This window comes from Macaca thibetana, chromosome 3 (genome assembly GCF_024542745.1).
Source record: "Macaca thibetana thibetana isolate TM-01 chromosome 3, ASM2454274v1, whole genome shotgun sequence".
In the NCBI taxonomy this organism is placed as follows: Eukaryota; Metazoa; Chordata; class Mammalia; order Primates; family Cercopithecidae; genus Macaca; species Macaca thibetana.
This window is the reverse complement of record NC_065580.1, coordinates 19254368-19279579: the sequence shown is the minus strand read 5'-3', so window position 1 is coordinate 19279579 and position 25212 is coordinate 19254368. Positions and strand designations below refer to the sequence as shown.

The window sequence follows — 25212 nt, the reverse complement described above, 5'->3', positions numbered from 1 at the left end:
GAGGCCAGGCCTTTCTAGAGAAGCTGGGGGTTTCCTGCTGTGCACACCAAGCCTGGAGACCCTCAACATGCCTGCTTTCTGCAATGGAGCAGGAATCATCTAGACAGAGTGGGACACAGAGGCTGTACTGTTGTAGTGGTCACCAACATGCGGGTGACCCGGGGCCAGGCACTGACCACACAGTACCCTACGTGATGGGGACAATAAGGCTGCAAGAGCTACCCTCAGAGCTATGATGATAGTCACAAAAAGCCCGTTCCTGGAAATACTCAGAAAACGTGAGTCACCATCATCAGCAAAGGCCTGCTTCAATACAAACTCACGTTTAGTTCAAATAGAGAGCCATGCACCCAACTTCTTAAATGGGTATTTCCTTTGTGTACATGCACGCTGTAGTCTCTGAAATCTGCACGTTTACAGTTAACCCTCCCACTCTGGTCAACCTATAAATGATATTTCCTCTCCTCAGTTCATTTCTCTCGTGAGGCTTTCTCAGCAGAATTCCCCTTTTGGTCCGTGTGGGACCGAGTCTCGCAGGCAGTACTGTGGCTCATTTTCCGGGGCCTTCCAGTTCCTACGCTCACTCAAATGGGGTGTGTCCAGAAGAGATGGTCCCTCTCCAAAGAAGCCCCAGCACATTCCTCAAACCCAAAGCGGCCTCCTCCTTCTGCAGGGCTGTGAACATAGTAGGTATTCAAAATCACTTGCAGAATAAACTTTACAAAGCCAAGCACTGAGAAGAATGAAAAGACAGACCTTTCTATACGAACCTTGACATGCAATAGAAAGAGAAAAAGTTGGGAAAAATTAAAAAATAGCACATTTCTCAGAGAAAATCTATCTTTAATCTTTCTGTTTCTGTCAGCGCCAGCACCAAACTAACTGGGACCTGCGGAGAGCCACGTGAATGCATTTCTTGCAAGGACAGCCCTGATGGAGGAAGGTAAAGCAGTGAACTGGCATCGCTCCAGAGGCTGGAATTTCTCCTCTTTGTGCCCAGTGTCTAAGTCGGGCGGTGTCTGGAGATTCCCTATCTACTTCCGACGTGTCCACCTGGGTTAGTTTGAGAACCTTAGAAACACAAACAGGTAGCAGGAGGAGAAGAACAGGGAAAAGCCAGGGACAGAGAGTCCACGGTGAGAAATAATAATGTATTTATAGTCTCAGCTACCTGCGGGACATGAAGAGGCTATAAGGCTAGACATGAGGCTTAAAACTTACCAAGACCTTTCCCGTTCCCAAAGCCCTCACCTAGAACGTCAGCTGTCATCCAGTGAGCCATGGGAAAGTCATGTCGGAGAGGTGGTGAGACTTACCCAACTCGCACAGCTGGCGGGACGCTGAGACCCAGGTCTCTCAGTCTCACTACCCTAGTCTAGGCCAAGGGTGGCAGGCCATTCATGTTCACCATACAACCAGTGGATAAAATCAGCCTTGGTTGTCTCCCTGGGCCTAAGAGCCAGACCCTGGGCCTAAGAAATGTATCATTTCTTTGGGGATCAAATGGATAAATGAATAAGAAGATGGATTATACTAAATGCAAATATTTAAAGGAGGGAGACATCTCTTTTGCTTATGGCAAAGGTGGCACTTGAGTTTCACAAGGGGAATGGGGCAGGGCTAGGTTTGGAGGCCTGGGGGCCAAGGGAGGCAGGGAAGGCACCCTATGCCAAAGGCACCATGCAGGTTGGAACAGACAGTGAGCAGGTCAGGCTGGTGCGGAGGCCACATGAGGAGAGAGTGGCAGAGGGGCAGGCTGGGGCTACCCAGTAGGACTTCAAATCCCAGACCTTCCAATCCCAGGTTAGGGATCTGGACGTGGGAGCCAAGCAGGGAGCACAGGAGAAACAGAGAAAGAAGAACACACTTTAGGAGGTGTCTTTTGACAGCAAGGAAGGACGGTCCCTCCCAGTGCTGCTCTGGACTCCAGCAGCGCAGGCCGGGACACGAGGCAGCGGCAGGAGAGGCTGGGCAGCCTGATCGTGAGTTCAGCTCTGCAAATACTGGGGCCTCTCGCTGCCAGGAGTGGCCCTGAAAACCCACATCTTACACTGGCTGCTCTGAGCTGCAGAGGACACCGTGGAAGGACATTTACAGGCTGTTGACCCTCTTATTTCCTCCAAAAAAACAAGTGAATGCCCCTATCTGTGGAGACAGGGAAGCATCCTGGCTCTGAGCCCAGCATGTGGCCTTGGGCCACAGCCCAGTTACTGGGGTGCGTGTCCTGGGTCAAGCTGCTAGGACCACTCCAGGCACAGGGACCCTCGCCGAGGCCCAGCACTTAGAATGAGGACACGGTACCCCATGACATCCAGGACAAAGGCAGTGCTCTCCCTGCAGGCTGGGGGGAGACCTTTCCTGCCAAGCCAGCTGCTTCTCTATAGTAAGCTTGAAAATGCCCTCAGGAGGGAGGGTTGCCACAGGGGAAAGCTGGTTTTCAGAAAACGATTACAGGGAAAACCATGATGTCTCATGCATGGGCATGCAGGCCGTGGGCGTAAATAATCATGTCAGAAGCAAGGTGAGGACCCCTGGGCACACGGAGGACCCCTGGGCACATGGAGGCTGGATCAACAACCCCACTCAGGCTTCACCTTCTCTCTGGACTGGCAGAGTCCTGCTATTTCAGCAGTAATAGTTCGTCACTTCTATGTTTCTAGCAGTCAGTCCTTAATTTTTGGAAGACAAGTTGATGAACCACATACACAAAACAGCACATGAACTAAAGAAACTGCACGCTGTCAATGCTTCCGCCGTCAGCAACTGTTTATGCCCTAGAGTTGTTTTCGTAGGTTCCCCTGTCCAGCCGTTTCCAGAAATGACTGGTTACCCTCCTGGCCATCCTGTGACAGGATGAACAAAGATATCATTTTTACCCAAACACAGCACAACAAAACAAAAACAGGAAGAAAAATTAGGCACGGTAAGGCTTATGGGTTTAATATTATCAACAATTTCCCTAGAGGTCGTTAGGGGTAAATAGATTTAAAATCATTTTGAAAATATTTTAAAATTAAATATTTTAAAAACATAAAGTTCTATGAATTTTAGCCCATGTATAGATTTGTGTCACCACCACCACACTCAGAATACAGAACAGCCACATCATCCTAAAACCTTCCGACGCTGCTCAGGGTGAATGTTTGACTTTCACAAGTGTGGACATCATCTGGCTGTCTTGGTGCCAGATCTATTTATATTCTGGGGGTTCGTACTTAGTACATTTTATTTGCCAATGTAAGTTCTAATTTACAAAAACAGGAGGACAAGAAATCCTTCATGGAGGTCAGAGGATGACAAAGAAGTGGCACTAACAGTTTCTCCCTCGTGTTCTGGCCAAAGAACTTTTATGGCCAACGTCCACATATATAAGGCTGTGACTGGGGATGACACTTCCCCAGTCATGAGAATTAGGACAAAGAAGGGGATCTAAATACAGGGAACACCATGCTGCCACTGGATACACTGCTGCCACTGGATACACACGCAGCAGCACACGTACCCAACACACACACCACACCCAACACATGCTACACATGCCCACACTACACCCAACACAAACACCCTCCCACACCCACACTGTACCCAACATACACACCCTCCAGCACACACAACACACATACACAACACACACCACACCCAACACAAACACCTCCCCCACACCCACACTAGACCCACTATACCCAACATACACACGCCCAACACACACCACACACATCACACACCAACACACACTACACCCAACACAAACACCCCCCCACACTCACACTATACCCAACTCACACACCCCCAAGACACACCACACACCCCACACCACACCCAACACACACTACACCCAACACAAACACCTCCCCCACACCCACACTACACAACATACACACCCCACACCACACACACACACCACACACTACACCCAACACAAACACCTCCCCACACCCACACTATACCCAACATACATACCCCTACACACACCACACACACCACACCACACCCAACACACACTACACCCAACATAAATGCCACCCCACACCCACGCTATCCAACATACACACCCCAACGGACACCACACCCAACACATGCTACACCCAACACACACTACACCCAACACTAACACCTCCCCACACCCACACTATACCCAACATACATACCCCCAACACGCACCACACACACACCACACCCAACACACACTACACCCAACACATACACCTCTCCCACACCCACACTATACCCACTATACCCAACATACACATGCCCAACACACACCACACACGCCACACCAACACACACTACACCCAACACAAACACCCCCCACACTCACACTATACCCAACGTACACACCCCTAAGACACACCACACACCCCACACCACACCCAACACACACTACACCCAACACAAACACCTCCCCCACACCCACACTACACAATATACACACCCCAACACACACCACACACACCACACACTACACCCAACACAAACACCACCCACACCCATACTATACCCAACATATATACCCCCTACACACACCACACCACACCCAACACACACCACACCACACCCACACTATACCCAACATACACACCCCTAACACACACACACACCACACACCACACCACACCAAACACGTACACCCCCCCATACCCACACTATACCCAACATACACACCCCCAACACACACCCACACCCAACACAAACACCTCCCCCACACCCACACTATACCCAACATACACACCCCTAACACACACCACACCACACACACACCACACCCAACACATACACCTCCCCACACCCACACTATACCCAACATACACACCCCCAACACACACAACACACCACACCCAACACACATTACACTCAACACAAACACCTTCCCACACCCACACTATACCCAACATACACACCCAACACACACACCACACACAACACACACTACATCCAACACATACACCCCCCACACCCACACTATCCAACATACACACCCCCAACACACACACCACACCCAACACACACACCACACCAAACACAAACACCTCCCCACAGCCACACTATCCCCAACATACATACCCTCAGCACACACCACACACACACACACCACACCCAACACACACTACACCCAACACATACACCCCCCCACACCCACACTATACCCACACACACACACCCCCCCCCCACACACACACACACACACCCCCACACCCCACACCCAACACACAGCATATCCAACACATACACCTCCCCCACACCCACACTATACCCAACATACATACCCCACACCACACACACACACACACACACACAACACACACTACACCCAACCCTAACTACACTCAACACAAACACCTTCCCCACACCCACACTATACTCAACATACACACCCCCAATACACACACACCACACAACACACACCACACCCAACACACACTACACCCAACACAAACACCCCCCACACCCACACTATACCCAACATACACACCCTCAACACACACACACCACACACCACACCCAACACACCACACCCAACACAAACACCTCCCCACACCCACACTATACCCAACACACACACCCTCCAACACACACACACACACAACACCCAACACACACTACACCCAACACAAACACCTCCCCACACCCACACTATACCCAACACACACACCCTCCAACACACACACACACACACACACACCCCATCCAACACACAGCATATCCAACACATACACCTCCCCCACACCCACACTATACCCAACACACACACCCCGCAACACACACACACACAGCACCAACACATGCTACATGTGCCCACACTACACTCAACACACACACACCCCAACACACCCCCACATCCCACACACCAACATATACATACCCCATGTGAACACATACATACACACCATACACACGCCCACCATACATAAGCACACCCAACACACACCCCATACACACAGACGTGCTCTGTCTTCAGGGGAGTCTTAAACAGGCTCTTTGGCATCACTCCAGCCTTGGCTTTTTGACCCTAGTGATGTCAATAGTGATGCACGTGGCTGCAAGAGGTATCAGCAGGTGTCAAAGGCAGTTTAACCCCCAAGGCCTCCAGTGCCCCATCCCACCACTCTCCTCAGAGGCCCCTGCACCCCACCCTCAGACCACAGGACTCCAGCGTTGCTCCCGGGCCAGCAGGAGCAGCCTGGAGATGCAGCTCTCAAGTCAGGAAGTGCACCCCCACCTTCCTCCCCACAGCAACCAAGATCTGTCCTCCTCCCTCTGGCCTCGGGAAGAGGTGTCTCCTCTCTCCCCAAATGCTGGACCCTGTTCCTTCCTGGTGCCAGAGGAAACCCACTGACCACATTCCCAACATCCAGGCCCTTGTTCCTTTGGGTCCTAGTGAGTCTGACACACGATGCTGGGCCTCCAGGCATCTATAAGATGAAAAAGAAATGATGCACAGCCCCAAGAAGCTTGGGAATACTGGGGATGCCCGGCTTACAAATCATGAATGATGACACCAGGCCAAGGAAAATGCATGCTGTCACAGAAGCATGGACCTGGGCGGGGGGCGGGGTGGGGGAGCATGGTGCTTATTCGTGACAGAGCTGCTGTGTGCCAGGCATGACAGAGGGTGAGTTAAAACACATGCAGCTATCTCATTCAGTCCCTTCCAACCTCATCTTCTCTTAAAAGGGAAAGCCTCAGAGAGGTTTGGGAACTTGCCTGGAGTCACACAGCTGGAAAGTAGCAGATCTGGAATTCAAATCCAGCTCTGCCTGCTGCATGATAGTAATGATAATACAAATAATAACAAGGATGATAAGATTAGTAGGAAAAAAAAAGCAGCTAACATTTCTGGAGTGCTCACTATGTGCCAGGCATGGGTTGAGCAGCTGACGATTGGCCTTATTCTCTCCAGAAAGCCTTTGTTCACGCAGCTCTTACGTGCGAAGACAAAGTTACAAGGAACGTGAGCAGCATGTCCACAGAGCCTCAAAAACAGAAAAGCAGATGGGAGGTTACGAGGCCCCGGGGATGACGCTGTCTTTCTATCCTCAAGGTTACTCAGCCAGGTCTTGCTGCGTTTGGCCCCTTCTTTATGCTGGGGAAGTCGCTTCTCATTTTCTGTGAAGGTATAATGGGACAAGACAGATGTTGGCTGATTTCAGGGAACTGATCCGTTTGAAGCTGAATCAGCTGTCTGCAGGCCTTAAATCTAAACTTCACACAGGTGGAAAGACGAGATGGGAGGGAATAAATGTTTTTGCTGAGATGTGTATGTTCCTCAAGAGGCGGATGCGGGCAGCCCCTGTGATCCAGGGTTCAGAGATGCTGGATGCCATGGCCCAGGACTTAAGCAGCAGTGAAAGTTCCTGTATGAAAGATGACAAGAAACTGGGCACACGAGGGTTTCTGGTGACGGGATGAGCTAAGCTACAGGCATGTGAGGCTGCTCATATCATTCATTCATCCATGTAGGCATTTGGTCATTCATTCATTCATTCCACGGATGAGCCTTAGGAAATGGTGTCTGCAACACTTAATAAGCATGAAGGGAGAAAACATGGGAGAGAGTAGCTGAGCTCCACCTACTTCCACTGTTGCTGTGGCGAGCTTGTATTTCGGCTTTCAGCCCCTCCCCTGCTCCAGAGTTCTACTTCAGAGCCCAGCCTGGCTCCTGCCTGCTCACACGGGAGGTGGAGATCCCCAACTCCTCCAAAACAACGTTTAGAGCTCAACTGTGAATTCTTAGCCTGAGTTCTCAGATTTGCCTATAAAGGCATTTTGCTTTTATTCCCTTTCCATTTACAAATGCCACACATGTGATTGGCGGGAAGGGCAAAGAGTGACGCCCCGGCACACTGTGGTTCACACTCTGTCCGATTCAGCCACACTGTGGCCTCAGTCCAGTGCACCTTGCATCCCTTTGCTTTTCTGCTTCAAAGCCACCTCTGACCCTGCTCGAGCCCCCTCAGTCCTGGCACAAGCTCTGCCCAAGCAAAGACACAGGGGAGTTAACACCCTGGGGTAGCCCTCAACCCCTGTGACCAGAGCCCCGGCCTCTGGCCCTTCCCAGGCACATTCCTGGAGGCCTCGGGCAGGCTCCTCGGAGGCGGGATGGAGACCTGTGTGTATATCAGCCCAGGATCATGGGGCTTACTCCTCTCAGCATCACTGTCCCGATTCCTTTATGCCTGTAATCATCTCCCAAACAGGCGATCTGCACCCAGGCCCTTGCTCTTGGGGAAATCTGAAAGACAGTTGCTTCCATAACAACACCATCTCAATCTGTCCCGGAACAAGGGCCACAAGCCAAATACCCGCAAAGCCCTGAGGCTCATCCGGCACTGGCCTCGGGTTTGCTGGCTTCAATCACCCTCCATAAGACCCTGCAGGGGAGACTGGTGAGCGAGAGAAGGGTGGCCCTGTTTGCACTGCTGCAACGCAGGGACATGCTGTCACAGGGCAGCGTCTAGGACTCAGACATGCTAGTGGCTCTAAAAGCCGGAGGAACTGGCAAAATGATTCAAGGTGACAAAGTCCACCTTCTCAATTAATGAGAGATGTTCAAGCTGGGAGACCAGGGTGGGCCAGGACAGTGGGGGCTGGCTGTCTACCCTGGGACAGCCTCTTCCATCGCAGACTGGGGACAGATACTGCATAGCCGAGGGCACTCCTACTCACATCTTGAGACCTCAGCACAACACAGTGTATGGCACATCTTCGGAATTCAAAAAATTACCTGTTGGATGCATACATGAGAGTTACAGCTCCACACCCAGCTGTGGCTACAGGGAGGGTTCAGCAGCTCCTTGGCAGTGAGTGCGCGATCCATCGTAAATCACGCAGGAAGGAAGGCACGTTCATGTCTCTTCTGCTGTTCACCTTTCTCATTCCCACCAAGTTCCAGCCTTTCCCCCTCCTAACCACCCACTGCTTGCCAGTTCACCAACCCACATAACCCCTCCTATGGTACCCCCCAATCATTCTGGATCTCCTCTGTTGCCCCCCTTCCCCCGGAGGGCATAAAGGGTCTGACCGCAGGGAATCTGACAAACGGGCCTTGTAGAGGGGCTCTCAACCACTCGGGAAACAGACAGACAGCTCGATGCCAGGCTGTCATGCTGGCTGCACCCTCTGACCTCCACAGGGTCTACAGCACAGCCCTGTAGGCTGGCACTCTGGAGCCCATGCCATCCAAGCAACAATTCTCAAAGTATAATAATAAAATAAATAAAAAGGGCAGAGGAAACTTTCGGAGGTGATGGATATGCCTATGGCATAGGCTGTGGTGGTTTCATGGGTATATACTTAGCCCCGAATCCATCAAGCCGTGGATATTAAGTATGTGCAGCTTTCTGTAGGTAAATCATACCTCAATAAACTGTGTATGTGTTTTTAAGAATTTGCTGCAGAGCTTGTCCAAATGTATGTCACCTGGCCCCCACCCCCAAAGGGCCGGTTCATTAGGTTTGTTTCAGCAAGTACCCTGGGTCATGATGGGGCAGGAGGGCACTCAGATCCCACTTGGAAAATGACTGGTCTCTACCTTGAGCCCAAGAGTAGTTCTGGCCCTACTGTCCTCAGGTTAGGGACATGTATTTGGCAGCTCTGTGGCAAGGCAGAAAACTGGGCCAAGTTTCCAGGGCATGAACACCGCTTCTGCACTCGGGCCCTTAGTCTCTGGGGATACTGGGGTATTTTCATGTCTTTAAGTGTGTGCGTGTGCCCTTGCATGTCCACGCATGCTTGGTGTGTGTGCCTTGTGGGCATGTGGGTGTGTGTGCATTATCAGTAGCTCTGTATGGAGCGCTGAGTGTCAGCTTCTTGGTCACCATGGTTCTCATAAGCACACCTATGCCTGCATGTCATGCATAGGCTTAAACTGTGTCACCTGAGTCTGTGTGTGTGCATATATGTGTGTGCATGAAGAGGGGACTGCAGTACCAGGGCAGTATACACAGAGCATTCCAGTTCAGTTATTTCATACTTATAATTATATAATAATACTTATTAAGAGAAATTTTAATTGCAAAGTATTTTACCAAACAGCTGAAGGTCCCGGAGATGAATAAGGGAAACTTGAAGATAACCTAACAGCCTAGATAACTTATTGATTACTTCTCTTCAGAAGAGAAGCTGCAACCTGAAACACATACACATATGTATTTATAACAGTCTGCCTGGGCAAATGAAGTTGTCAGTGGGTTGAATATTTCACTTCATATCTTCAAGTGCAAACTAGAACCTTCTCCTGTTGTTTCTATTAGTAAAAGACAAATTAATTTTAAAAGTTCATGCCTGCGATGCACTTGGCTTTCAGGGCCCCTGTTTTCAATCAAACCTAACTTCTAGTCAGTCACTTTCTATACGCTATAATCTGCATAAGCTATGCAATTTTTGAAATGACTTATATTTATGGCTTTATAAAGCTATGCCCCTTTTTTGAAATGACTGACATTTCCAGCCCAGGGCATGGCATTTTAGAATATGCCCTGTTCTCTGTTGATCAGGGGATCATGGAGGGTTCCCAGTTTCAGCTAATGAGGCCAAGGTCAGCCCACAGGAGAGAAAACTGCTCCCTGGCCACAGACTGAACCACCAATTCTGGCCAACCGCCTCGTAAACACAGGCCCTGGTCATAATGGGATCCAGATGGAGGAGTGTGGACAGTCACAGCTGACATTCTACTGACCATGACTCAGTGGAACACAGTTAGCTTGGGGCAGGGCTAGGACTGGTTCTAAGGTCTCTTGTCTCTCCTTTCAGAGCCTGTTTCTTTATAGCAGTGGTGGGATTTGAAACTAGGCTCTGAAAGATTGGAGCTTCAGAAGTGAGCCTTAGAGACAGCAAGGTCATTAAACAAAAGAAAGCAAAACAAACAAAAAGCTATTCCCTCTAAGTCAATTCTGCAATCAAACCATCGGAAAAGCTAAATGCACTAACAATGTCCACATTCATACTATGAGGGGGGTAGAACCCCCCATTATAATCTAGGGCCTCGTCCCTTCATTCCTGAGTAACAATAGTTGTCTCCTAGCCTCTGGCTCTCCCCACATGCCCACAACTTTTTTTTTTCTTTGCCATTCCAATTGATTTATACCATCATTAATTTTCATTAAACTTCTCCTTTGTTCAAGAATTTACAATGGCTCTCAGCACTGGCACTTTGGCTCAACCCAAGCCCCTCAAGCCTGTATTCAAAACTCTCTATTGTCAGGCTTCACTCACGGGTACAGGCCTTCGACTCCCACCAGGTGTCAATGTCTAAGGAGTCACCATCATTTCTCCCATCTTCCCTTATTTATTCCAGTCTCCACGACCCCTAGTCTTCCCCATCCCTATCTCATGTTAACTTCCCTATTAACCCATCTTGCAAAATCTTTCACTGACTTTTAATTTCTTGAACTGGCTTTGCTCATCATTGTTTCCCTAGAGTCTGGCACACAGTAGGTTCACAATAAATTCAATAAATGAATGACCAAACATTTAAAATATTGAAGCATCAGAATTACAGTGTTGGCAGTGGGTTTGTGTTTTCCATCTCCTCAAAGAGACTGTGAACTCTGCAAGATTAGGGATCATGCCTTACCCTCTGCACTCTGGAGCATGTATCTACTACGGGACACTCAGTAATGAATGTCTGATGAATTGAACTGAAAATTAATCTCCACCCTGATACGGTTTGGATCTGTGTCCCTATCCAAATCTCATGTTGAACTGTGATCTCCAATGTTGGAGGAGGGGCCTGGTGAAAGGTGACTGGGTCATGGGGGCACACTTCCCCCTTGCTCTTTTTGTGATAGTGAGTTCTCATGAGATTTGGTTGTTTAAAATCATGTGGCACCTAACCCACCTCTCTCTTCCTCTTTCTCCAGCCATGTAAGACGTGCCTGATTCCCCTTTACCTTCCTCCATGATTGTAAGTTTCCTGAGGCCTCCCAGCCATGCTTCCTATACACCCTGCAGAACTGTGAGTCAATTAAACCTTTTTTAAAATAAATTACCCAGTCACAGGTAGCTCTTTACAGCAATGCAAGAATGGAATAATACATACTCCCACCTAAAACCACCATGAAATCAACTTGAAGACAGTGTCTGCACCCCAAAGAATCAGACAAATAAAAAAGCCGGGCGCAGTGGCTCACGCCTGTAATCCCAGAATTTTGGGAGGCTGAGGCAGGTGGATCAGGAGGCCGAGGCAGGTGGGTCAGGAGATCGAGACTATCCTGGCTAACACGGTGAAACCCCATCTCTACTAAAAATACAAAACAATTATCTGGGCGTGGTCATGGGCGCCTGTAGTCCCAGCTACTCAGGAGGCTGACGCAGAAGAATGGGGTGAGCCCGGGAGGCAGAGCTTGCAGTGAGTCGAGATTGCGCCACTGCACTCCAGGCTGGGCGACAGAGCGAGACTCTGTCTCAAAAAAAAAAAAAAAAAGAAAAAAGAAAAACTTTAGATTATTCTGAAAAAGTGGATTATTTGCTATTTTTCATGTTCAATTTTTGGGTCCTGGTAACAGTCTTACGTGTTTCAAAAAAGTCTAGACAAGAATATTTTGAATAATCCAGAGCAGAAACCAAAAAAAATGCATATATTTTAATCACTGATTACTCTTTACCTGAATGGCATGTGTTTTTGTGTTTTTCCTGAAAGTGGAGTTTAATATTTGGTCTTATTTTTAGTTTGCTGGTTTTGCTGATAATGGAAATACCCCAGTACCAATTTACTGCTTGCTCAAAAAAAAAAAAAAAAAAAAAAAAAAATTAACAAACAAAATGAACTGGCATCAATGTAGAATTAAATAAGGAAAGGGCAGGGGCGCCCAAGGTGAAGTAATAAAAGCAACGACTACCTACAACTCTGTTCTTTTGGGTGTGAATACCTGAACGGTGACACCATTAAGAAAATCCCTCTGTCCCTCAGAATAGTGTTTCTCAAAGACTGGTCCTAAGACCCCCTGCCTGGCTCACCTCCAGTTCTCTGAGGCAAGTCTCGGTGGTGGTGGGTGTGGACTTTCTCCCAGGGCACTCCCAGGGAGAATCTGTTCCCAGAAACCTCTCCAGGTGATTCCTGTGCACAGTAAAACCTGAGAACCCGGGCAGCTGACAGTTAACTACATAACCGACCTTTGAGTTGGAAGGGAATACCCCTGCTTCAGACTCAAGAAAAAAACTTAAAAGGCAGCCTTTGTTTCCTGAAAAACACACCAGTGGGCTTGCCTCACAGAATACCAACAGCCACTGCAGCCAGGCACATGCCTGACAGCTGGGGAAAATAGTTGGCTCTGGGGACACCACCTCCTTTGCCAAGTCCCCCAGGCAAGGATAACATATCCTTGTCTCACACCATTTCTGTGTCACTAGGCGGGGACAATGGTGGGATGAGACACTTAGCCCAGTCCCATGTAAAATGACAGAGGGACACATAAGTACTCTACCTTTTGAAAGTCAGATGTCCTGGGATGATAATGTGCCCCGCTCAGATACAGGGGGCCGAGGGGAGAAAGTCCCCACCCCCCACCTGCAGGATGAAGGCCAACCTGCCGGGAGGCTGGATGCACGGCATGCAATGACTTCCCCAGCCCAGGTGGCTCAAACACAGCCATTCTCTCAAGATGCAGATGCAGCTGAAAGCATCTTCCTTCTGGGACACGGGCCTTAACGATGGACAATTAAAGAGGTTTTCTTGTCCCCTCTCTTTCCTAATAAGAGGCAAAGCCATCAGGAAAATCAACTTGATAAACGTGGCCTAGAGCTGGCTGTCCCACACAGCTGGGACGAACAAAGGCAGAGCACTAGAGACTGTCCTCGAAAACTCGGATCGATCTATATGGTGGCAAACCACTGCAGGGCTCAGACAAGGCCTGAGGGAGAAACAGAACATTGAGCCAACTTAGAAATGAAGCCTCATTTCAGGCAGAAGAGAGGCTGCCTTTCCTGCTAACCGTATCCTTGGAACCAGGGATGGACATAGGCAGGCTGACGCGAGGGCCTGAAGGTGACCACAGAAAGGAGGCAGAGGCCTTCCTGCTCAGAATTTTAGGCAATGGTGATTTCAGGGGTGAAAAGAGGATGCTATCACAACTAAGCAGAGGGTCCTTCAGAGGGATGTGGGGATACAGGGGCCAGATGTGACTGTGCCTGTCACGAAGTGGGGAGAAGAGGGCTCCTGAGGGCCCCAGGAACGGCCAGCAAACCAGCCTGCCACACCCACCAGAGGCGTCCAAAAGGCCTGATCTCACCCACAGAGTGGGGCAGGAGAGGATCGCCATGAGTCCAGGTGAAGGAGTCAGCCCTCCCCAGCCCTCACAGGCAACCTCTTACTGCTGCCGCAGGCTTCCTGAGCTAGGATCCCCAATTTTGCGGCCTGTCTCCTCAGCACTAGAGGCACCAGCACCAGGCAGGAAAGCAAAGAAAAACTGCAGAGTCCAAGGGGATGGGCAGGGAGGTCTCCAGGAAGTGTCCTGTGGGCACCAGAAGGCAAGATGACAAGCGGGTCTTAAGAATCCCCAATTCAGCTTACTTGATTCACCAAGTTTTGCTCTAAGGATGTGCTGCCTTTTAAACAGAGTTTGTTGAAGTCTTTTTACAAGTTGCCATGCTAGCTTTTAGTACATTTTAATAACACTGGTATGTGTTCATAATGCAGCAATTCAGATGAACTAAATAAAAGCCCTAGCAGCCAAGTCAGGGGCTCTTCACCCTGAATTCAGGCCAAGAACTAGAAAGAGCCAGCCTTTGGCATGCTGAATTTACCAACCTAAATATGAAGTGGCACAATGGCCTCCCGTGTGGGGTAACGGAGAGCCAGCACAGCACCAGCGAGACCCCAGAGGGGCTGGTACCCAGCATGGCCACCAGAGCTGGCTTTCAGAGGCCCAGGCACTCTCTACAGAGAACATGTGCTATCGGTACCGGGCACCCAAACCTCCAGATTCACTCAACCATTGCCCATCTTTCTCCTCTGGACACAAGGAGGTGCCCACCTTTCTTGGGGGCTCCTGCCCTGGGCTTACTTCTCCCTGCCATTGGCTCTGGGGCCAGCGGGCAGAGAATGGATAGCATGGTCAGGAGGAGGGAGTGGAGAGGAAGTGGAGGGGCAGCAGTAGACCTGTCTGTCCACACAGGGCCTGGTGGCGAAAGCACAGGCCAGCAGAGACCTTTCCTGCACATAGGAAATGAGTAGGAAAGGAATCCTCAGGGCAGGGCAGAGAAGAGGCTTGCAGAGAGCTGCTCTAACTCAGGAAATGTCTCCTAAAGGGAAGAGGGAAGACAGAAACAGCATAGGTGGAGAGGCCTCAAAACCTCCTGTGTGACTCAGGATTAGGATGAAAGGAGACGGGGTGGAAGGTGGGAGGGCATCTGGGGACCGGAGCGGACGGGCTGTTGCTCTCCCAGGGAAGGAGAGCCTGGTGCCCAGCAGGCTGAGGGAGGGGCTGGGAGGAGACTTGCAACAGCTCTGCCTGCAGCCAGGCTGGGGGCCCAGACAGGGAGCAAGAAGGGGAAGCTGGCCCAGGTCAGCCCCAGGAATGGGTGACAGGTCAGTTGTGTCGACACGGCACTGGGGCATGTTCCAGCCTTCTCTCTGTGGCCTTGAAAGGCGCATGGAGAAAGCACACCCTCAAGCGAGTGTGGGGCAGGAGGTCTCAGCAGGATGGCCTCCGGGGACCCTGGTTTTCCTGCCTACATGGCATGCTCTTAAATGTGCATCCATCCCATCTTCTCATGGGAGTTTCAGTTTTCTTTCTTGTGACTTCTATCTCTACCGGACTGTTCGGCACCACCCCAAACACATGCCCAGGCTGGTTCCACAGAGCAGGGTCTTGCGTTCCATCCCTGCTGCCTCCCTGCTGCACACCTGCCATGGCCAGCCACGGAGTGACGCACCTAAGCCATGTTACAGCCGTGTTACCCCCCAGCTGCCCACGAGGCTGATGAGAGGATTTCTCCCACTTCATGGGTTAGGAAATGAAGGCATGGAGAGAAATCAGGCAATTAGGAGAGGAGGGACCAGGTTCACTCTGGCCTTTCCTGACTCCAAAGCCAGCACTCCCATCTCAGCTCCGTGTCGGCAGCGGTTCCAATCCTGACTGCATACAGGGGTCCCTAAAAAGCTTCCAGATACCCCAGGATGGCAAGGGCCCTGTCTACATCCCTATACCTAGCACTGTGCCTGGCACATGTTAGAAGTAAAATCAAAGCTTGTTGAATGACTGCATGTGTGAGTCCATGACTGAACACACTTCCCTGCCACAGACACTATCATTCCTCCATCATCCTGACCCAAGCCTGGAGTCACCTCACCACCGGAGCCAGCCAGCTGGCCCCAGACTAGTCTCTCCCCTCCTCCAGCCCTTCTGCACATGGATAGACAAGGAACCTTCTCAGAACATCCTTTTCACCCCATTACCTTATGTTGTTCAAGGTTTCCAGGACTTGCTCTGGGTTTGAGGACACAGTTGAAATTCCTTGATCTGACATTTAAGACCCCCAGTGACCTGGTTCCAACCCGTCCTTTCACTTACATCTCCCACCACTCACAAACTGTTCTGGCCAGGCGGGTGTCCTTCTTGTCTCCTGTAAATTCCTACTAGTGTGACTGTGGACTGTGGATGGCACGTCCCTCTCTCTCCACCACCTGCCTGGATCCTACCCATCTGGGAGGACGGAACTCCTCTGCTTCGCCTCTGCTCTGCACCCCAGGTCCCAGGGAGCCCTTCCAAAACTGAATGCCTATGCCACGGATCTTACCTGGCTCCGTTCTAATGTGACTTCTAATTGACATCGCAATGTGCACATGTCCTAATTTCCTAAGTACATTAAGATCACTTGAAGGTAAGAACTGTAGACATATAATTTTATCTCACCACAGTGACTAAGGCTGCACATTTTCTGTGAGTGCCACTCCTGTCTCCGTGTGGACAGTCTTACCTGTAATATCTAGACTGCAAGTAGGTGGAGCACACAGCCTTGGACACGTGGCTGGCTGAACCAAAGTCGATGACCTTGACTCTGTATGGTTGTCTAGATGGATCCACCAGCATGATGTTTTCTGGTTTGAGGTCAGCATGGATAAGACCTAGGCTTTTGAGTTTCATCAGGGCTGTGGCTACCTGCTGGAGAACTGGGCGAATGTATTTGAGGGGCAAGGGGCTAAACTTGTTTTGCTTCAGAAAGTCATAGAGGTTCTGCTCCAACATCTCGAAGACCAAGCACGTGTGGTTCTTGTGCTGAAAGCATTCGTAGGCCCGGACGAAGTTATAGTCATCGGCACTCTCCGTGCTCAACCGGGCCAGGATGCTCACTTCAATCTGACCTTGTCGGGCATAGGACGGGTGGTTCTTCAGGATCTTGATGGCTACAATCTCATTGGTGCCCCGTTTCCAGCACTTGACCACTTGCCCAAATGTCCCTCGGCCCAAGAACTCTAAGACCTCGTAAGTGTTGGTCATGGAGCACAGCACCTCATGCTGCACCAGCTGATAGTCGCCCTCGCTGTTGGAGCCACTGTTTTTGGAGGTGGCAGTCGACGTGGTGGCAGTGGCGACAGTGGCCCCGCTGGCATTATTCTGAATCATGGGTGGGTGCTCCTCGATGATCTGCACGCTGCTTGTGTTCTCGATCTCCTCACTCTTACGCTTGAGGCCACATTTTTGGTAGGTATCAAGGAGGCTCACAGTGCTTCGACGCATTAGGTTGTGTGGTCCGCCGAGGACTTGCCCGGTGACAGAAGTGCTGCTTGCTGAGGTGACCACGATGTGCCCGGTGCTTCCTGGGAAGATGATGGTCTGCTCGTAAGGTAGGCTTGGGTTTGGGACCGGCAAGGAGGTGCTGACGGTTGTGGTGGCTGGCTGCGACGGGGGAATGTTCTTGCTCTGGCTATACACTTTGCTGTGGGAGCCGTACCCAGTCATGTCCCAGTTGGAACTCGGCTCTATTTTCAGTTTCTTCACACTACAGAAGGCACTTGATTGAAGGGTGTGAGGGGAGAAAACTTGCACATGTGAGGCCATACCTACAAGGAAAGGAAAACGAAAAGTAAGTATCGGATTCAGCTTGGTATAAGTAAACTCAACAGATCCCCTTCAGTTCTCATCTTGGTTTGGGCCACACAGAATGTTTCCTTCCCACTTGAAAACAAGGTTGAAAAAGGCAATCTATTCCACCCAGAAGCACGTTCTGGTCACTGAGTTTATGGAACCAAGTGGTTCCAGGGTGCCACCTGCCACCATTAGGTGCCAGCAACACAGTTGAGACTCAGAAACAGAATTCCAATATCAGGACATAAGTCATCATTTTTTAAAATAAACATTATTTGTGACAGAAATGGATTCTTCTTCAGTTCTCCCTGGGTTGCTTCCTACTGAAACTCAGGAGGCTATGCTAACTGTCACATACTTTGTTGCCCACATAATCAGCTCAGCCTTGTGGACAGACCCTGTCAGGTTCACTGGTTTGAGGAAACATCTTCCCAAACAGGCCCCAACACCAGGCCACTCAGGATCTTCTGGATCCTGGATGAACGCTAATTCTAATTACCACCTGGCATCTTTGTCACCGTAAATGAATTCGGTAGGGTTGAGTGGATCAGCAGTTGGTCTGATATTTTTCATTTCAACAGCATAAAACATTTTATTAGCCTTACTGGTGGGGACTGGGTAGCACAATTTGTGGCACAGTTCACTCACTTTTCCTGCTAAATTCATATATCAATACATTTCTCTAGAAAGTACTATTTTTTGTTGTTGTTGATGTTGTTGTTTTTTGAGACTGAGTCTCGCTCTTGTCATCCAGGCTGCAGTGCAAGGGCACGATCTCGGCTCACTGCCACCTCCGCCTCCCAGGTTTCAAGTCATTCTCCTGCCTCAGACTCCCAAGGCTGGGATTATAGGCTCGTGCCACCACACCCAACCAATTTTTGAATTTTTAGTAGGGATGGGGTTTCACCATGTTGGCCAGGCTGGTCTCAAACTCCTGACCTCAGGTGATCCACCTGCCTCAGCCTCCCAAAGTGCTGGGATTACAGACGTGAGCCATCATGTCTGACCAAAAGTACTATTATTTCATACCAACATCTCATCCACAATTTAGATAAACTTAGAAACCTATAAGACCATTATTCTGGAACACTTGTACAAATTATGGTGACACTGAAACAAAAATTCATAGAAAATGTATTAAGCAAAAATAATAAGGTGATGAAGAAGGATAACTCCTTAAAAGTTAAAAGAGTAACAAACATTGCCCATCTTTTAAGCCAAGTCAACAAACATTTCTCACAGAAGCCACAAGGAAGTGGAGCGTCTGCAAGCCCTGCTGGTGGTTGGCTAACCTAGTGTTCCTGTCTCTCTGAGCCCCTGGCATTACCTAGAGTGGTTATTTAACATGCTTTCCACTCCATCGACCATCACCCTAGCCCGCATTCTCTCTCAGTAATGACCCAACTTCCACTTTGTCCAGAAGCCTGAGGTCAGCCTTACTTTCCTCCTTTATTTCCTTCTTCATTTCAGAACATTCCTGAATCTACATCATCCTCCATCCTTCATTCCTTCTCTCCAGTCTGAGAGAAAGAGGTGTTGCTTTTTTCCAATACTAAAAAAGTTCCCGATTCTCATGATCCGTATTTGTCCCATTTTCTCTTGAACTTGCTTCCACCACTGTTCTTTCTCTCGTAGCTTTCTACTTCTCCCTGCACTTAATTGGATCCAAGTACTCAGTAGGAACTTAATACGGCTGGCCAAATGAATCAATCACCTCATCTTTTTCTTCTGCCTTCATGCGTGTGCACACACAAAAGCCCAATGTGGAAGGCAAAAGGAGTAACAGCCGCATTCCCCCCTCTTAATTCTTTCCCTCCTCTCACCTGTGATCAATGGTTTATGCTCCCTTTTCTTCAATGCCTACATCTTAATCCATCTCCCCCCCACTCGTTAATGCACTATAGGCTCGTGTTCTTGAAGGTAAATGACTTCCTAATTGCCTAATCCAATGGCCTTGTTTCAGCCCATTCTTCTTAACCTCTGCAACATCTGATACTGCTGACCACAACTTCCTTCTTGATGCTGTTATCTGGACTTCAGTGAATCTGTAACCTCCCCCTCCCGTGTCTGATTGCACATTGTGTGCTCAGGTGGTTCCTCTTTCTCCATTACTATTATTTTTTTGGAACAGAGTCTTGCTGTCGCCCAGACTGGAGTGCAGTGGTGCTATCTCGGCTCACTGCAACCTCTGCCTCCCGAGCAGCTGGGACTACAGGTGTGCACTACCACGCCCAGCTAATTTTTATATTTTTAGTAGAGACAGGTTTCACATTGGCCAGGCTGGCCTCAAACTCCTGACCTCAAGTGATCCGCTTGCCTCGGCCTCCCAAAGTGCTGAGATTACAGGTGTGAGCCACCGCACCCAGCCCTCTTCCTCCTTTCAAATGTTGGCATTTCCACCGTTTTGACTCTGTTCTCTCCGGCAGATATCATCCATTCAAGCAGTTTAAGCCGTCACCCTCTATGTAGGTGACCCCCACATGTTTATCACAGGCTGGGCTCTCCCTCAGAGGTTACAGTGATATATTGCTACCTCCTGCTACAATGTCAAAGATGCGCTTCCAAAGCTGAACCCCTTATTTTTTCCTAAAAATCTCACCCTCCATCCTAACATCTCCATGACTGTTCATAAAATATTTTTCTAGTCACTTGGCTCCAAAACTATGAACTATGATGGTTCTTCTTTATGTTCATAGACAAAAAGGTGCTAAGCCTTATTAATTTCTCCTTCCTTCAAAACACCTCTTGCATCCAATTCTTTATTTCTGCTGTTGCTGCCACTTCCATAGTGAATGCATTTATCACTTTCTAGTAGGACTAAAGCAAATCCAGACATCTCATCTACCTGAGCACTCTGTCTCCCTTTAATTTGCCTATATTTGGCCACCAGATTAATCTTTCTAAAACATCTCTGAGCATGCCACTTCCCTCTCCAAACTTCCAGTGGCTCCCTAGTGTCAAGGAGATAAAGCTGAGAACTCAACACCTTTACATGTTGATTCCAACAATCTTGTTAGCTCCAGCTCTACCAATCTTCCTGGGTGCTCAACTTGAATGAAGCTGGTCTATTCGCCGTTTCTAGAATGTCTTATACTTTCTACCTTCACACTCTTACATTGTTCCTCTATCTGGCATGCCTTTGCTGCTTTTCTCAACTTATCCAAAGACCAGCCAGCTTAGATTCCTTCTCTTTCCAGACCACTCTAACCCAGTGATCATTCCCAACTCTCTGTTCCTACAGCACTTACCATATGCACCATCTGACTTCAGCTCCGACTTCCTAGGGGCAGTTCTGCTAACACCCAGCACCTGCTCGGAGCCCCACCTCCACCCTGCGCCCATGGATCTGCTGAAGGGTGTTTCCTTCTTGCTTCAACCCTGAACTCCGACCTCCACCTACACACTGTGACTGCACATCTGTAGGAATCCTCGTGCCTGACAAGACTATTCTGGCTTGCTTATTCAGAATTCGTACTTCACCCATTTCTTCCCACTGTTCTTTTTGTTCAATTCAACATCCCCCTTATTCAAGAACAACACAGAATATGGCTATTCCCTATTTATCAGTATCAAGTGAATATCCATATTATTCTAGATGTTGTATAAAACATAGAAATGACCAATTAACTTGGCTTGCAGTAACTTAGCCGCTGAAGAGACAAAGCAAAACAGCCATTTCCTTCATCCCTTCATGTCCAGCCTCCAGCCTGCTGCTTATTTTTCAGTCTTTAAGTACCTGGAAGGGGGTGGTCAGAGAAGGCAACAGCAGAAATATGCTGTTCATACATAAACAAGGTGTTTTCACTGTTTCAAGAAGATCTTGGTGGAAAGGCTGTCCAGGGTGCGGAAGTGGAATTTTACAGAGGGGAAGAGAGTGGCTTATGACTTATTTGTTATTGGGATGACAGCCAAGGGTCATAAAATTGTGGAAATCATCACTGGCTGCCTCTGGTGACAGATGCCCAGGATCAGAGAGGAGGCCTGCATGGCTGGAAACACCCTGCACCACGGTCAGCTGCCTCAGACTCCGGCCTGGCCTGGTGTGGCCCCTGCTGCCCCTTTATGAGGTCAACAGCCACTATTCCAACGACTGGACCCAACGGCCAGTGCAGACGTGTTACCTTTGTTCTGTAGCAGAGGCCACTTTGCCTCAGGCAGCAAAATGCTCAAATAAGATATAGTTAAAGAAAGTCTTCAACAGTAATACTTTTTTAAATCCCTGAAATATCTTCATAAGGAATAAGACACTGTTGGTGGTTTTGTAGCTTAATCTTAAAATATTCTTATGGCAACACACTTATTTCCAAACATTTCTCCTTGAGAGCATTTCTCTGGAACAAACCTTCCTTCCCGATTAGTTTAGCTCTCAGAGAGTTGAGCCTACAACATTTACTTCTCTGTTTATTCAGATCTTAAAGTGGGGGACAATAAAGTGAGGGTACAGAGGGGGACTCGATTTTTTTTTTTTTTTTTTTTTTTCTGAGACGGAGTCTCGCTCTGTCGCCCAGGCTGGAGTGCAGTGGCCAGATCTCAGCTCACTGCAAGCTCTGCCTCCCAGGTTCACGCCATTCTCCTGCCTCAGCCTCCCGAGTAGCTAGGACTACAGGCGCCCGCCACCTCGCCCGGCTAGTTTTTTGTATTTTTTAGTAGAGACGGGGTTTCACCGTGTTAGCCAGGATGGTCTTGATCTCCTGACCTCGTGATCCACCCGTCTCGGCCTCCCAAAGTGCTGGGATTACAGGTTTGAGCCACCGCGCCTGGCCTGATTTTTTTTTCCACTTGAAAGCAAGAGCTAAATGTCTCCTCTAATTTCTTTCTGTACTGACCTCTGGACTAGTCAAGGCTACTTCCCGCCTCATTTGTCAATACCCTTTTCAGGAAAAACAGAGGCTTAATGCACATTGTCAGTTTGATCCAATGGCAAAGTCTCAATCACTTTTTAAGTCATCTCTGCACTTCCTAGTTGGCTCTTGAAACAGAAGGCGAACTTTACTCCTCCTAGGTGAGAGACCAGGGAGGCTACTGTACTTCGGAGGGCAGGTTTTCAGCCCATGGGGAGCGTGCCCAGAGGAACCCAGGAGGTTACGGTAGGGTAAATCTGCCATAACCACACCTGCTCCTAGAGGGGTGACCTGACCCAGACTTTTCCACAAAAGCCTTAGTGGTCTCCCAAGATAAAATCTGTCAAAATGGCCACATTTTCATTCACTAAAGGACAGGGAGTCACCATAACCTAGAACTAAAGCTTTTAACAAGTAGCGTGCCTATTACCATACTACTCTGTCTCATAAACAGGCTGAAGTCATAAACACCAAAACTCAGATATGCACGGGGTCTTACGTGCTTGTTAATTATACAGACAAGAGTTCATGTGGATGCTACAGAAGTGACAAGTAAAAAGCATTGAAGAACAAATTTATTAAAATTTAAAAACAACTTCTATTACACAACTATATATAAATTCTTCATTGCATATGACGAATGAAAAATAGCACCTATAAAACTGACATTAAAATATATCCTATAGTTAGAAGAATTAAAGTCCATTATTTGTAAGGCATTTTTCCTTATTACCATAAAGCTGACAAAGTCTCTCATGCCCGAAACAAATACAGGTTACCAGACTAAGAGTGCACTTTGATATGCTAAAGGCAATGAGGGTTCTGGCCCTTCTTTTAGTTACTTTATTCAAATTCTCATTTTGCATTTACAAAAAGCCTGTATAAGTAAGTCTGCATTTCAAAATACTATTTTTAAAACATCTGCCTTCTAGCCTTGATTATAGATGCCATTTATGTCTATAAAATGCTACACTTGACTTTATCTGCTATTCCTCAGGATTCTTAAAACACTTATGAGTCTCCAGGTTTTAAAATCTTGAGTATTAAGTACATGCCAGGCTCCAGGACAGATGTTTTATGGACAGGGTAAGCATACATCCCACTGCCAGTTGGACATATGCTTATCCTGTTAGGCTAATTCAGTTATTAAGAGCACCCTCTCTACTTTCATTCTCACAAAGGTCCTACTTTTAAAACTGGGAAGTCATGTGATGGGTTTAAGCTTCTGTGATAAGTGAAAAAAATCAGACCCTGACCCCAGAAGTTCAAACCCAGATCTAATTCTTTTTTTTTTTTTTTTTTTTTAGGGACAGGATCTCACTCTCTGTTGCCCAGGTTGGAGTGCAGTGGTGCAAACATAGCTCACTGCAGCCTCGAACTCCTGGGCTCACATGATTCTCCTGCCTCAGCTTCCCAAGTAGCTAGGACTATAGGAGCATAACACCATGCCCGGCTTCAAACCTATGTTAATTCTATGCACCTTTTGGTTTCTCTTTGTCTTAGCGGTTTAATGAGAAATTCATTTGTCTAGGGCTACAAATAATGTAATAAGAAGAATACCTAAAAATCTTCATGATTTCTTGAAGTCTTAACTCACACAGTTTTTTAAAAATTTAATTATATTTTATTTATTTATTTTGAGACAGAGTTTCGCTCTTGTCACCCAGGCTGGAGTGCAAAGGTACAATCTCAGCTCACCACAACCTCTGCCTCCCAAGTTCAAGTGAATCTCCTGCCTCAGCCTTCAGCGTAGCTGGGATTATAGGTGTGCCCCACCATGCCCAGCTAATTTTTGTATTTTTAGTAGAGATGGGGTTTCACCTTGTTGGCCAGGCTTGTCTGGAACTCTTGACCTCAGGTGATCCACCTGCCTTGGCCTCCCAAAGTGCTGGGATTACAGGCGTGAGCCACCGCACTCGGCCAACTCATACAGTTTTTAAAAAAATGATATTTGTTAAGGGATTGGCTCATTTAGTGTATTTTTCCCCACTTATTTACTTAGTTTCTTCATGACTTTATATTTCACAATTAGATGAACTGAAAAGTTGCTTCACATCTGAGTACATTTCCTTTCCATTTCACCACCCCTAAATAAATTATCTACTGGAAGATCAGACTACAAGGATGAGTGAGGGTTAAACTACAATAAAACAAAAAAATTGAATTCAATTTCACTGAATTCTAGCAAAGCTCAAGCTCTGATTCCCAGGGAGGTGATCTCTAAAATAGTGGCACCAATTCTATCGGTATATCATATTTAATTTGGGTTTAGCAGATGTAAAACAGATTACCGCTCAGAATCCAGTTGTATTACTAAAGAGAATGGAATCATGAACACCTGATTTTAA

The 25212-nt window shown here is 48.2% G+C and overlaps 2 protein-coding genes across 8 annotated transcripts in view; one reads left to right on the top strand and one right to left on the bottom strand.

The window, feature by feature from the left end:
* The window catches only part of NDUFB2 (NADH:ubiquinone oxidoreductase subunit B2), a 1166996-nt gene that overhangs the window by 158135 nt on the left and 983649 nt on the right, over positions 1-25212 (top strand). The gene's annotated exons all lie outside the window — the stretch shown is intronic.
* HIPK2 (homeodomain interacting protein kinase 2) overlaps positions 1-25212 on the bottom strand; it is a 218907-nt gene that overhangs the window by 140363 nt on the left and 53332 nt on the right. The window contains 1 exon segment of the mRNA XM_050782226.1: positions 16915-17998. Within this exon segment, the coding sequence (XP_050638183.1) occupies positions 16915-17998 (1084 nt within the window).